Source organism: Orcinus orca, chromosome 13 (genome assembly GCF_937001465.1).
Source record: "Orcinus orca chromosome 13, mOrcOrc1.1, whole genome shotgun sequence".
NCBI lineage: Eukaryota > Metazoa > Chordata > Mammalia > Artiodactyla > Delphinidae > Orcinus > Orcinus orca.
The window spans coordinates 46389653-46405177 of NC_064571.1; the positions used below are offsets into that span (position 1 = coordinate 46389653).

At 39.6% G+C, this 15525-nt stretch overlaps 2 protein-coding genes across 3 annotated transcripts in view; one reads left to right on the forward strand and one right to left on the reverse strand.

Annotated features, from left to right (window-relative positions):
- SPTBN1 (spectrin beta, non-erythrocytic 1) overlaps nt 1-15525 on the reverse strand; it is a 193690-nt gene that overhangs the window by 162388 nt on the left and 15777 nt on the right. The gene's annotated exons all lie outside the window — the stretch shown is intronic.
- The window catches only part of LOC125960783 (uncharacterized), a 37442-nt gene that overhangs the window by 4676 nt on the left and 17241 nt on the right, over nt 1-15525 (forward strand). Inside the window, exon 3 of the mRNA XM_049695804.1 lies at nt 7896-8044. Within this exon, the coding sequence (XP_049551761.1) occupies nt 7896-8044 (149 nt within the window). The remainder of the gene's footprint in view (nt 1-7895; nt 8045-15525) is intronic.

A 15525-nucleotide genomic window follows, 5' to 3' on the forward strand; every position in this document is an offset into this window, starting at 1 on the left:
GGTAGGAAAAAAAGTCAAGTCCCAGAACTGAGTGCAAGGACAATAAAGAAGTAAAGAGGAAAACTCTTTGGGTGGAGTATCAAGGGGAAAAGAACGAAAGTAGGAAGACTGGAAAAACAAAATTAATTCATAGTTCTGCTGTGGCTGGACTTCCCAGTTGTAAAATTCTATTTCTGCGTTTGTTAAATGAAGTCAATAAAAGATCTATAACAAAATATACTCATTCCTTCTCTCCCTCTTCTGATCAAGGCATTTTTATGATGCTTACTTTCAGAGAACCCCAGAGGTTCCCCACAGAAACCCTAGGGGTTCCTTGACCAGACACGCATCGTATGGGTCAACAGATGACAAGAGTCTCTGGCAGTAAACAGAGGCGGGATCCGAGTATGCTGGCTTCCTGCTGGGGGGCTGAATACCTATAACCAGGAGCTCAGACCGTGGACAGACGTTGGATCTTCATGTTCCACGCTGTATGTTTCTCCCCGTTTACACGTGGCCCTCCGCACCCATGAGCGCATCCATGAATACGGAGGGCCACCTGTACTATGCCATTTTATATAAGGGACTTGAGCATCTGCAGATTTTTGTATGGGGTAGGAGAGTGTTCCTGGAACCAACGCCCTCCGGATACCGAGAGATGAGAATACAATTTCCCGAACAACTATTTCCATAACCGTATGCCCAAATCATTGTCCGCAATTGCTGCTGAGCACTGCTGTACATTATGGACGTACCATAACTTTATTTAACCAAGTCCCTACTATAAGATACATAATTGTTCACTATTCTCAATAATATTTTCATGAATGTGGTAGCATCTCTGTAACCCTGTCCATTATTTTGTTAGGGTAAATTTCTAGATCAGAAACTTACTGCCCTACAAAAATGGTTCCTCCCACCAGCACTGCAGGAGAAGGCCTGTTTCCCCTCCACCATGATCACACCAAGTAGGTTAAGATCACTACAAAAAAAAGAGATATCTCTAAAGTGACATCTCACTGTTATTTTAATTGCACACCTTTGCTTACTAGTGATGTGACCTTCAATATGTTTTCATAATCTAAATTGATCACTTATTTGGGCAAATTACCAACCTCTCTGTGCTTCAGTTTATTTATCTGTAAAACAGGAATAATAATTGAACCTATATCTCATAGCATTGTTTTGAGAATTAAATGAGTTAATGCATGTAAAATGCTTAAAACAATTCATGGAACATTCAAAAAAGTTTATTATTATTATTTATACTTTTTAACTTATTTCTGGTAAGGAAGAAATCTTCCTTTGAAACAATAAAGTTCACCTTGGTGGTTACTTTTTCTGAACAGCACAGATGAAATTATTATCACTGGGTAACAAAGAACCACTGTATGTACCCACGTGTAATTCTATAGAAGTAGACCTCCGTCTCCTTCATTTAGTTATAATATCCACTAGACCAAGACTATTTTTCTGTAATATAAACAAAAGTACATTTGAATTAACTTTTAATAAGTTGTACATTCTTGGATTTACTTTTAATAAAATTCTGATTTTTCCAGAATTTTAAAATTTTTATAACAAAATTTTATAACAACAAAGAAATCCCAAAACAGCTTAGTTAAATAAATCATAATATGCAGACTCTCAAACATCAATAAAAACAATGATATTTTATATGTACATGTAAAACAGGATGATGCTCAGATGAAATAACAGGTAACAAAATAAGCATATGACAATTCTATTTCTGTTTGAAAACATACTTTTATCTGGAATAATACATATACCAAAATGTTAAAAGTAGTTATTAGCACTGTGTGGTGCTATTAAAGGCAATTTAAATTTTCTTATTTTCTAAAGGAAACCATGTTTCCCTTAGTTTCTACAAAGAACACTTTATTTTTGAAATGAGAAATTTTAAGTATTAGTACAGGTGGGATTCCAGTGCGGTATGCAGTTTCTTGGACAGAGCAGAGCTGTCTGGCAAGACAAGTCCCTCTTGGATAACAAGGTTCTCTCCAGCAGGAACATTCTGTGGACAGCCTGGGGAGTGGCATCTCATCAGGGCTCCTTGAGCTCCGAACCTGAGATTGCCACCTCCCCACATCCTCCTGGACATGGGCAAAGGGCCCGAGCTGATTTTGTCTTTCTCCTGCTTACCAACCACCAATGATGCCCCAAGGCTTTCAAAACAAAGCTTCAAACTATCTGATAAGCACACAAGGCCCCTGCTTTTCCCCAGTGTCATCCCAAACCCACACACCCTTAGTTCCAGGCAGCTCAACGCTCTCGCAGTTCGCAGACTCTGCACACACACTGAGTGTAAACCCTAGTTTACACTCAGCTCAACCTCATCTCCTGCAGGGGGGGCTTCACGGTACCCCTGGTCCCATATCTAGACAGCATTCTGCACACTGGACCACAATCGTTGGCCCATTCCTGCCCACCTTCTTGACTGTGAGTGGATTGAGTAGGTTACAGCAGAGTGGTGGAGCCAGTAGACAAGTGGAGAGAGGGCTCCTTGAGGGAGAGTTGCCATGTAATAACTATAATGAAGTGCACATATATAAATTACACAATTTGATAAGTTTTGATATATGTATACCCCTGTGAAACCATCACCGCCATCAAGAAAATGAGCATATCCATCACTCCAAAGAGTTTCCTCACGCCCCTCTGTAGTCCACTCCTCTTGGCCCACATCAACTTATCGCCATCCCTGACCCCCAGACAACCACAGATTTGCTGTCAGGGTAGATTAGTTTGTAACTTCTATATGCATGGAATCACTCAGTATGAACTCTCTTTCTGTCTGACTTCTTCACTCAGCGTGATTAGTTTGAGATTCACCCATGTTGCTGCATATAACAATAGCTGATTCTTTTTTTATCGCTGAGTAGTATTCAATTGTATGGATACAACTCAGTTTATGTATCCATTTACCTGTGATGGACATTTGAGCTGTTTACAGTTTAGGGCTACCACAAATAGGTCTGCTGTGAACATTTGTGTCCAAGTTGCTGTGTGGATACATGCTTTCATTTCTCTTGGGTAAATGCCTAGGAACACCTGGGTCATATCATAGGTCATATGGTAATTCTTTTTAAGAAACGGAACCATGGGACATCCTAATAAAATTTAAAAAAAAACAAAAAACAATGAGCAGACAAGTACCCAAATGCACCAGGGGAATATCCTTTTTAAAGAAACATAAGAAATCCTTTTATAAGGGATGAGTCATTTTACAGTGTGAATAATCATTCTCTGTGACTTTTAAAATTCAATCTTCACATACCAAGTTTTTTTAACATCAAATGAGTCATGCCTATATTAATTACAGTTACATAAAAATTTGTACTCCCTCCACTGCCCAATTCCCCTACGGTGAGCCTTGTTCTTTTCAGGATTTGGACGGTACCACTTAACTGCTTCTCTCTCTGGCATTCTCTACAGTGGTGTTGTGAGAAAGAGCATGATGTTGTGATTATATCAGTCTTGAAGAAGGATCCTTTCTTTGTATGTGCTCCAAGAAAAGACAGTAACCCGCTCATGTGACTTCGGGGGAGTTATATTCACTTTCCGTGTCTTTTGATAGCCACCCTATCAGCACCCGAAATTAGAGGTGAGATTGAAAAGGCCTTCTGTTTAAGAGGTCTATTCAGCAGTAAATACGACATGGGCTGAAAAAAGAAAGCAATTCTACATGGAAATATTCTATCTTGACACTTAGGCTGGGACCCTCACCTCCAACTTAAACCTATTTAAATTCAGAACACATAAAAGCATACAGTTTACAGAATATGAGTAATCTGGGACATCGGGGAGATTATGAGAAAAGTGCTCCTTGGTTCTGTCTAAACTTCAAAGGATTGGGTTTTCTGGTAAATACTGTATTCAATATTCTTGTACATTAAACTGCACATGATTTTCTAAACATAGTTTTAAAAGAATCTGTGTATAAAAGCATAAAAGAGCTAAACAGAGTCTGACAGCTCTTACTATTTCTATTAACTTTTCTGCTCTAGTTTATACAAGCCAATAAATCTCATTCTTATTCCACATGAAAAGAAAGGAAATCTACCCAGTAGTCAATTACATTTCTACTGTAGGCTAGGAGTATCTTTGCTTGAGACATAAGACACATGTCCATGTGTCCTCAGCTTGAAGACCACTGTGATTTACATAAATGTTCCAGAAGCAAACCTTTTAAGTAACAAAAACCAAATCCCATATAAAATGTTACCAGCCTAAGTCTGAAGACATCTGCCACAGGAGTCAGTCAGCCAACACAAGGCAGTTAAGTAAGACACCTGGCAAGGAGGTCATTGGAATGCACAGCCTTAGAAACAGGTGTTAAATGAAACTCCTTAGATCCAGCGCTCCCCTCTTAGAAATCTACGGGAAAAGGTGACTTCGGATGAAAATTTGAATTCAATAATGCTCTCATCATTGTACTTTTTATAGCAGCAAAAATACTGAAGACAACTTAAATGCTCAGTAATAAGGGACTATATGGGTACTTTACACAGCCACAAAAAAAGTTTTCAAAAAACATTTTTAACATGAATACAACACATAATGTAACAAAGTGAGGACAATTATATTAAAAAGTGTAATGTAAGGACGTGAGTGTATGTGTGTGTGCAACTGCAAATAAGCAAGACCAGGAAGAAGTATATCAAAATGTTAACGAGAGTTACCCTGGGATTACAGGCCTGTATTACTCTCATAATCAGGAGTTATTTTCTTTAAGGGCCTATAAACAAAGGCTAATAGGAAAACCTGGATTTAGACAAGAGAAAAAAAAGAAGTAAATTACGTAAAAGTGATTCTTCAAACCACAGACGTTTCAGAAAGATTAATTTAAATGATGCATATGGTTAGAAGGCCCTTAAAATACAATGTTCAAAATTTTACTTCACATGCAACTCTTCAGGAATATACTGACTCCAAAAAATTATTCTTACATAATATGACCAGTTATTTCTGACCAGTCCTTGACCACGAATGTTGACTACCAAAACAGTTCAAATCATAATATCCAGTGGGTAATGACAAATTTTTTCTACCAAATTGTAATCAAAAGAGAACACATTTGAAAATTATACAGTCCTGATGATAACGTGGGCAAATCTTCAACCTCTGAATATGGATTTGGAGACTCTTCACAATATATGACTATGTGGGAGAAAAAGTAAATCCTCACAGTGGTGGACCATGATGCCCTAGGATGCAGTGTTTCCTGTCACTCAGGTATATTATTAGCAATTTCTCTGGCTCCCCCCCAAAATTATGAACTATAAACTTGACTTTGGTTATAGCGTTTCTTGACTTAATTATTGCTTACTCTGCCATCACTATGCCCTACTGAAATTCACTCTCTTCCATACTGGAGCTCAAGTGAGCTTTGAAAAACACAAACTCTCCTAAAATCTTTCACCACCCTCCCCCCTTCATCTTTTGGGTAAGACTTCCTTTGAAGGGGTACACGCCATTACGCCTTGTTTCATTTCCCTTCATCCTCAACATGCTCCCTCTGTTCTGGCCATAACAGAACGCTTCCCCCAAAGCACACCATCTTGTTCTCTCTCCCTGGCTTTGTACCAGCTGTTCACTCTACTTGGGACACTCCCACTCCCTAATCTTTCCAGCTAACACCATTCATTCTTCAAGAGTCATCTCAGGCATCATCCTTCTTCAGAAAGGTGTTCCTATCCCCTTGCAACCATCATCTATCTACCTGCCCACAGTTTACAGTAATTGTGACAAGGACTTGTCACTGGTTCCCTGTTTCCTCCTCTGAACGCTAGCCCAGCGAGGGCAGAACTGTCTCATTTCTGTGCCCTGGTGCCCGCAGAGAGCTCAGCAATGGGAAGCACTCGACATTCTGACTGAAGCTCCACACCCATCGATGCTAGTGAGGCAGTGGTCCTACTTATTAGTCCAATAAAACACATCCGCTACTCAGGGGAAACCCAGACATGGTCATTCATCAAAGTATCCAGTTATTTTAAAATAACTTATTCTTAATCCAAAATTTCTGGAGAGACTGCCTTTTGAGAGAATGCTCTTTTTGCCATTTCAGTGTTGATTTCAAGATTGCTCGAATGTCCTATTTTCCCTTTTTGGTGGACCCTTCCTGAACTTAGGACCCTACCTAAAGCATTACCAGAAAAGACCCTTTAAATACTTTCAGAATTAAAAAGATGTTTATAAAATCTCCAAAAAGTTGTTTTCTATCCTCTGCATCATCAACCCAGCAAAATTAAACAGACTTGGGGTGGCTCTGCGAGATCAGCATGAATGATTAAGGCTCAGGTGCTCTCCTATTCCTATGGAAACACACAGCTAGGATTAAAAATATTTTAGGCTCAAAGAACAGATCACAGGTCCTCTCCTTGATCCAGAAAAATCCAACTAATTAAAAATCACAGTGAAAAGATCATTTCAAAGAACATTCTCTATAAACAACCCAGATATATACTCAGTAATATTTTGCAAAACATTCCCAATTAGGGATTTCTGTATGCATGCTCTTTGCAAAAGCTCTTAATCATCTGAAACTGATCAGCTCTCAAGTCAGAACTGTGATTTTAAAAATGAGTAACTTAGATCTGTACAGTGCCATGTATTTTTCAAAGTACTTTCAATTACATCACTTTATTTGATCGCATTTTCAGCACTCACTTCTCATGTCAAATCCAAGGATTAAAAGTTCTTTTTCTAAATTTTCTAAATCTAGAAAATTGGATTGTTATTTTAACATCTGGTGTTGAAGATGTAAAAGAATAACAAATGATGTAAAGATGTAAGAGTAACAATTCTCTTAATTGTTAACAGTGGAATTAAATATTGTACACAACTGTGTTTGTTCAGTGCTTAGTCTCTTTACAAAATGAGTCCTTTGTAAGATTAATAGCTTCATTAAAGTTGAAAGTAGGAAAATAATTCATGGGAAAGTGTGAAAAATTCTGTTATTTTTTCCCTATACAAAATGTACCATCTGGAGTTATTCTGCAGCCAAAAATACATCAGGAGATAGGACTTCTTTTTTTTTTTAATGGTGAGAGGAAGAAAGAAACTGTAAATCACAAAGAAGCCACTAGGATGAGACAACACACAACACTGAAATCTGAGAAAAGAGGCCCCACAGATCACCCTCAAAGCTCACACAAGCTAGTGTGACCACGCAGGACCTGTGACATGCCACCCTTTAAAATGAAGCAAAAAAAAAAAGGACTCTGGTAATGAAATGGGAGAAGTCAACAGAGCCAAAATTAAAAAATAAAATGATGTCAATTTCAGAAAGAAGACTAAAGAGTGAGGTAGACATCACATCTGTCTAAGGTGAAACCAGAGAGTCACTGATTCTCGAGGGGAGTGGGGAGGTGTGGACGACTTAGGCAGGTCCCTGGTCTAGTCCTCCTCTGGCTACCTTTAACGGTACCTCCCTAGTCCTCAGTCCTCTAGTCCTCAGTGGCCCCCGCTTGCCGCAACTAGAGAAAGCCCTCGCACAGAAATGAAAACCCAACACAGCAAAAATTAATTAATTAATTAATAAACTCCTACCCCCAACATCTTTAAAAAAAAAAAAAAAGATTTCGTTTGTTCCCATCCTCTCAACCCTATCTGCTCAACGCCCCAAGAACATAGGGGCCTACATGGAACTTTATTTCACTAGAACTATGTGCCGGCACCATCCTTCTCTCCCACACACTAGAGATGAGCCAGGAGAGGCAAATGACTGAGGCAGGTGTCTCTTCAACAGAAGGGACAGAATCTGCTCTACCTAGTTTCATCCCAAATCTCATGCTTCAGTCCCTAAAAGGGCATTCCTCAGCTCTGCAAGAATAAAGCTTAATTCTCCCTTCGCTGGCCCTGGACTCCCGGGGTTCACATTCTCCTGCCCTCAGAGTTTACCACACCCCCTTCAGGCTGGCCTGCTTTAAACGGGGCCTTTCAACAAGATGCGACACCTAATCCATCGCACCAGCTGCGGCAGAGCTTCTGGGGCCAAAAGACCATTGACAAAGAGGCTGCTAGAAATGTATGTGGCAATTTGGTACTGGCAAGTCCCATTGGATTAGCTCTATTCCAAGCCTGTCCTTCCTGTGTCAGACTTCTCAAATGTTCACGGCTCCCCACCCTGTTCTGTTGACATCCTACAGTCAGCCGAGATGTAGGCTGTCCACCAGAACTTTCTGCCATGTTGCAAACATTCTGTGTCTACAAAATCCAATACAGTAGCCACGAGTCTTATGTGAGAACTGAGTATTTGAAATGTGGCTACTGTCACTGAGGATCTCAGGTTTTAGTTTTCCTTAATTAATTTCAATATTAGTAGCCACACGGGGTTCCTATCTTCCCTACCGAACAGCACAGGCTACAGCCATAGTTCTGAGTACACCAAAGGATAACGTGCAAACTTGGTTAGAATCACCTGGGGAGCTCTTCAAAGTCTCAGTGCCCATTTGGTACCCCAGATAATTAAACCAAATTCTCGGGGGGTGGGACCCATGTATCTGCATTTTTAAAATCTCCTCAAGTGCTGCCAAGATAGAGAATCACTGCTCTAAAAGGTGAAAATTTCCACCATGAATAAACAGCCAATCCTCATCCAACCCGACACCTCCAAGTACTAAGCCATTTAAACAACTAGGCCACATATTCCACCCACCAGGCAAATCAATTCTACAACACTATGATAAACCTCAGGCTTGTGACAGCCTGAGGAGCAATTCATGTCCAAAGGCAAAGGGCCACCAAAGGAAGCAATGAGGAGACAAGGAGACCGCTCAGAAAGGAAAGGACGAGTTTTTTGAAATAACTATCGGCACCCAAAGCCTGGCTAGCATGAGCCCTCACATAGAAATGAGTTATTTTCTGGAAAGCCACCAGTTAACAACAAAATACACCTCAAAATCAGATACTCTGAACAAACAGCTCTAACCGGATTTTTTCCTTTGGCTAATCCACTCACACACTATCTGTGCCTCAGAGTAAGCTCTCACCATGCCCATTTTTCTTCAAAGGATAATCTGGAACCTGTGCTTTTTCAACTGGGTACATTAAACTTCTTAAATGGCAGCAATTAAAAAGCCAGCATTGGTCCAAAACCCGCTCTCTCTGGCTCACTCTTCTCCAGCAGGCACAATGGCAACCTTCACTTGCCATTACTAATTTCCCCAAGTGTATCATTAACGGGGTGAAGCTTTTTCTCCAAGACTTGGCTCAACCGAGGCATCATACCCAGAGTGTAAGAAATGCAAACAGACACTCAGGTTTCCGTGGCCTCTAATCTTCCAATCAGCATTTCCCAAAGGCATGCAGTGCCCTTCAGGCTGAATGCTGACAGAGTTCCAAGACTGAGGCAAAACTTCACCAGCATTTTCTAAGCAGCACTACTGAAAGTCAAAAACAGGAAGAAGAGATTTTAATGGGAAGAGTATGTGAAGGTCACTCTTAATGACAGTAAAAGCTGTTGCCTCTGTGTTGACAAGTGAAATATAAATCATCCAAAATTCAATCCCCTTCCCCAAATTATTACTAAAGTAACTCAATCTCAAACCAAGAACTCCCCGAGTCAGCCAAGACTTCAATAGGTCACTTTAACCAACAGACTCCCGTTCAGAGAGAAGGAGCTGGCTTGAGTCCATCCATACTCACAGACAAGGGGCTCTCATGGAGCAAATGTAAGCTCTGCTGCTGTGGCAACTGAAGACTGAAGCCCATTTTGTGTTGGCCTTAGTGGGTACCCAGGAGCAGCTACACAGTAACAACTTCTCAACTGTCCATTGCAATGGTGGATAAAAAGCGTGGACTTTTTAACAGGTAACACAGTACTTACAACAGGAACTGGACTATACTTTTGTATATACATCTGAATGTGGGTTATAGGATAAGAAGTCTCTTTCGACTATATAACTGAATCGCCAGATAAATACAAGATGCCAAGTTAAAGCTGAATGTCAGATAAACAAACTTTTAGCAAAAGTACACGCCAAATACTGCATGAGACGTACTTCCACTAAAAAAGGGATGCTAAATTTCAGATTAAGTATCTGAAATTCAAATTTAATGGAGTATCCTGGTTTCTTTGTTCTTCCTAAATCTGGCAACCCTCCGTATCAGTAAGCTAGGAAAATCCAATTTGAGAGAGGCAAGGAAGAAGTCTAGCAACCACCCAACCATTCCTGTGTCTCAAGGTCAACTGTGAAAACTCTTCCCTCTAGTGTGGCTACTAATTAGCCACCATCTGATAAACAACAGCCCCAATGCCCATCCTTCTCTGGACCACAGATGCTAATTACATAACTCAGTGCCAGGGGTAAAGGGCTCAGATAAAGCAAGTAATTAAGTATGAGTAGGTACCCTAAACAGAAGTCATTAGTTAATGTTATTATTTATTCAATAAAATTAAAAGCAAAATTGCTATGGAGAAACAATATGAAGACAACAGACAGTAAACTGAATATATAAGGGGTTATTATGTGAACTAAGCATCCTAAATAGTATTTTTTAAAAGAGTTAACTCTACTGAACAGTTACTATGCGCCAAACAACATTCCAAACACTTTACATGTTTCATTGCACTTAATCCTAATCCCCTAAGAAGTGAGTACTACCATCATGCCCATTTTACAACGAGAAGAAACTGAGACACAGAGATTAGGTAATCTGATAAGACTAGGGGGACCATATTTCCTGGTTTGCCTCGGACAGTCCCAGTTTATGCCTGTTGTCCTGGTACAATTATTAAAAGCACCCCCTTTCAGCACGCTCATGAATTACCCAGTTTGGATGATAAATTACATGGTCACCTACCAAGGACCCACAGTCAATAACTAGCAGAGGCAGGGCTCCATCCAGGTAGTGTGGTTCCAGAAACAGAAGCCAGTCACTGAAACATACTCCCTCCCAAGTCCTACATTCCAGGAAGAGGATGCCAAAAGGAGATGAGATTAACCTTTTTACTAGACATCCCGCAGGGTTACAAATCAAAGTGGGTTGAAGGCAGGGGGTAGGTGAGGGTCCTGTTTTTCAGAACTGTCCTTTATCTCCCTTTAAATCATTGATAATACACAGCACAAATCATCTGTGAGCAGAGAGAATTCCTCAGCCAACCTATATCCACATCACTGGATCTAAAAATTTTTAAACTTACTCGACTAATCAGAGTAATATTTAACTAGATCCTTTTCTATTTTGGAATGACCTTCATCTTCCTTCAGCCTGCTCTGGGCAGCCAGGGCTTGGTTGTTGCTATTTATATTAAAACAAAGGTGGGCATGCTGTATGTGCTGGTTTTTAGTTCCATACACAATGAGCTTTCCTTCTTCCCCCATAATAAAAACCTCTCTCCTTTTTAAAAAAAATCTTTGGCAAAACACTATTTTCCCAATAAATGTTTCCCAATAGACATTAATGCTAGTTTGATAGCAATGAAGACAGAGAACATGAGCATTAACTTGTAGGCTCTCCTCATATACATAATTATGAAATGCATCACAAGTGGTCCAAGAAGTAAGATGCCTCTCGAGGTTCAGCACAAGGAACTGGTCACAAGCAGACTAAGTGTTCCCACATATCTGCAAATGCTTCAGAAGGAAGTGTCACCCACTTAACATGGTAATTTCAGCCCTTAACACTTGAGGCTGTGTGACTTTACCTGGTCTCTCTTAGCTTATCTCCTTATACGATGGAGTGGACGGACTAAGGTCTACAGGGTCCTGCCTGGCCCTGAAACTTCCAATTCTACATCCTCCCTACAGTCCTCCTGACCACGCACTGCAGCCTACAATGTGAAAACTCGGCTCCCCCACAAACCCTCCTAACATCTGGCTTCTCAGCTGGTTGGTCCACAAGGGTGGTCCACAAAAGGACACCACTCCAGGTCCCCAAAGGTGAGGAAATCAATGCTCCTCTCTCAAAAGCAGACTTACACCAAAGCTACCTTTACTGAAAGCCAACACAAGCATCTGAGGTGGTCGAACACCTGAAAGACCTTTGAAAGACAACAGTCCTGTGACCTGGCCCAGAAGCAGCCCTGCGGTGAACAGTGATATTCTCATGTCTGTCACACTCCTTGATATACTAAGTTTGACTCCTGTCATCCCCAGGCCATGTGAAAAATGTTTTTTACTGTTTATTTTTGTGATGGGTCACGAATGCTTCTTCTACAATGACACTAAAATCAACAAAAAGGACAAAACTAGGAACCATGGCTCCAAAGAAGGTTTTTTCCTGCCTCAAATCCTCACAAGTCACCTTCACAAGGCAAGTTTACTGCTGGTCAGGTCCTGATTATAAAAGCAGTGGGAAAGGGGCGGGATTGGGGCTACTGATTTAACCGATAGTTTAAAGTATGTTTCCTGTCACGTAACAGCAATGGCCCTTCACGTCTTTTCGCTCACAAAGGAAAAAAACAAGACAGAAAATGAAAACTGAATTCTCAGCCTGGATTTCACATGATTTTTCACAGAAACTGAATTCATCACTTAACAAAAAAAGCTGTAAGCTCAAAGGTCTGGGAGTTAGTCATGATAAAGTTCTACTCATGCATAGTTATGAAACAGGAGAAGCACTTTACCTTCTCACCTAAAGCTTTACTGCATGAAGTTTATAGCCACATTTCAGTGAAAACTTCCATATTGAGATTTGTTACATATGCAGGCATAAATCCCTGGCAACAAACATCACGTTTAAATCCAAAGCCTTCTGGCAGAGAAATAAGTAATACCTCTTGACAAAAGTTGTCCCTCTGCTCCTTATCAGAGCCCTCATTTCAGTAACGTCAAAACTTCTAGAAAATTTGTTATGGAAGGTCAGAGAGAATCAAGAAAAATGCAGAAACCAATAAACAATTATATGTGTTTAGGCCATCTGCTCAAACCAATTTAATCTTTTATCACCACAAAGATGTGCGGTCCTGGTTTGTTTACCTCTCTCTTTTCAGTGGTTAGTTTAGAACACAAAAGCGACTAAATGAAGACAAAATCCCATGGATTCAACACAGGCATGTAACCAATGACTAAAATTTTAAAACAACGTTGCCTGCAATTTGATTCATAATCGCAGAAACCAGACTCTTCAAATAATCAATTCTTCTAGCAAATAATAAAAACAAAGCTTCTTCCCAGCATATGTAATAATTAAAACGTGATTCTAATAGTTTTGCTTTGTATGAGAACAGACTAGACTAGGGCATCCCAAAGCATATTCTATGAAACCCTGGCCTAAGAGAGGCTATGAAAAAAAAAAAAAAGAATTCCAAAGTCAGCTAAATTTGGGAAACAACATACATCACTCTCCCCTCTACAATGCCTATCGGCTTATAAAGGCTCTGAGAAGTCCCTCACTAAAGAGACCTATTACATTTTACTTCACCTAGCATTCTTTTAAATAACACATGTTAACATACTGCAAAACTAGTACTTCAAAAAACTTGAGAAGAAATGCGAAGTTAGACCATATTACCTATACCATCATCTACGTTTGGTCAGAAACTTCTAATGCTCATAATAGCCAGTCTCTTCTCTTTCCGGTCACATGGGTAGATTACACTTGCCTGCTCCCCGCTGCAGCTGGGCAAGGTCGTGTGACTAGTTCTGGCCACTGACTTATATCAGCCAGAGTTCCTAAGGGAGAAAATCATGGGGGAGAGCCCCCTGACATCCTATGATGGACATAAAATATGAATGAGGAATGCACTTCTGTGGGTTTAAGCCACTGAGATTTTGGAGATGTTTGTTACTGCAGCACCAGCTTAACCTGCTTGATATGCTATGGAGGTAAATTTTCTTAAATAAATGAATACAAATTGACTAAAGTGACAATATAAATTGAAGGGACAAAATAAATATAGAGATAGAAATATTTGAAGGACGGGGAGATGGATAGCAGAATAAGCATACAACAAGAATGCATCTTTAAGAAGGCCACTTTGGTCTACAGAATCTTAAAGATCTAGAGATGAGTGAGCTAAAACTAAAATGCCATGGTATCGCCTATTTGAAGTGGCCAAGCTTAGCCTGTTTGCAGTTTAGTTTGTTGGCACGGGTGGGCAGCGAGGGTAGCAACAACACTTACCGAGCGCCTATAATGTGCCAGACCCTGAGAAACAAAGTGTACAGATTGCTGCTTTTAATCTTGACACTGTGATAGTTGGTAGATGATAACTGTTGGCATCATCTCCCTTTCACATGAGAAAACCAAAATTCTATTACATAATTTGTGTAAGATCATACCACTAATAAACAGCTTTCATATAACTATACCTGTCTACATTCTTTTTATTACACCATTAGTCTGAATTAGTAGAAACACCTGAACTATGAAATTTTTTAAAAAATAGTTTGGAGTGTCATTACTCTAATGCACTTTGTAAGAATATGAAAGTATTGTAGAATCAAAAGGGGGCAAACTTTGGCCAAATGGAAGACCTGGAGCTTTTAAAGAATAAACAGGATGTTCTTATAATTAACATACTAATTGCTTGCAAAGGATAATATTCACTTTTCCAAAAAAAGTTTATCTTTTCAAATTATAAAAGTAAGATGTACTGATTGTAGAACACTGGAAAATACAAAAAAGCATGGAGACAAAAATAAAAATCACAAGTAATCCTACCACTCTCTCCCAAAATTAATATTTGGAGTATTTTCTTATCTCTTTTTCTTTGTTTTTGTACATAGTTGAGATCATACCATTTATATAATCCTGTGTTCTGCTTTTTTCCCCTTATATTAAAAACTTTTCTATGTTATTAGGTTTTCAATAATAATAATATTTTTATCAGTATAATAATAACTAATAGTTATATATTTGCCAGGTATTAGACTAATCACTTTACTTACATTAACATATTTAATCCCGACAATAACTCTCTAAGGCCTGTTTTACAATTGTGCCCATCTTACAGATGAGGAAACTGAGACAGAGTAGGGTTAATGACTTGCCCAAGGTCACAAAGTGAATCCATGGGAGAGTCGGGATCCAGACCCAGGCAGCCCCTGGGTGAGCACTCTTAACCACTATATTGTACTGCCTCCATAATGTTCCTTCCTCTAACCTACCAACGATGGACATTTGGGTTATTATCAATTTTTTTTGTGTTATAATAATAATGTTAACAATAGACATCTTTATAGGCATCTGAGGCAATATTTTATCTAAACCTATTCAGACAGCAAAACTCTTACCATTTTAACAAGTTCAATTTATTTTCAGCTAGCTGACAACAGCTGTAGAAACATCTAAGACAGCTAGCATTTCATAAACCAACTCACTGCTCCACCTACCCCTGGTATGAACTTCCATGTGGTCCTGACCAGTCTACCCCACTGCCATCTGCAGCAGATTTCTGTAACGTTTCCATCTGCCTTCACCCGGCACAAAGAGCCAATTAAAACCCTGGGTCTGTTCTGTGTGTCCCCCAACATATATAAGCAAATTCTGTAAATTTTTATGTCTGGAATATTTTAAATGCTAACCTTATTTGTTCCTAGTCTTATAAGCTTGTGGCAATACAAGGCATACAAACAG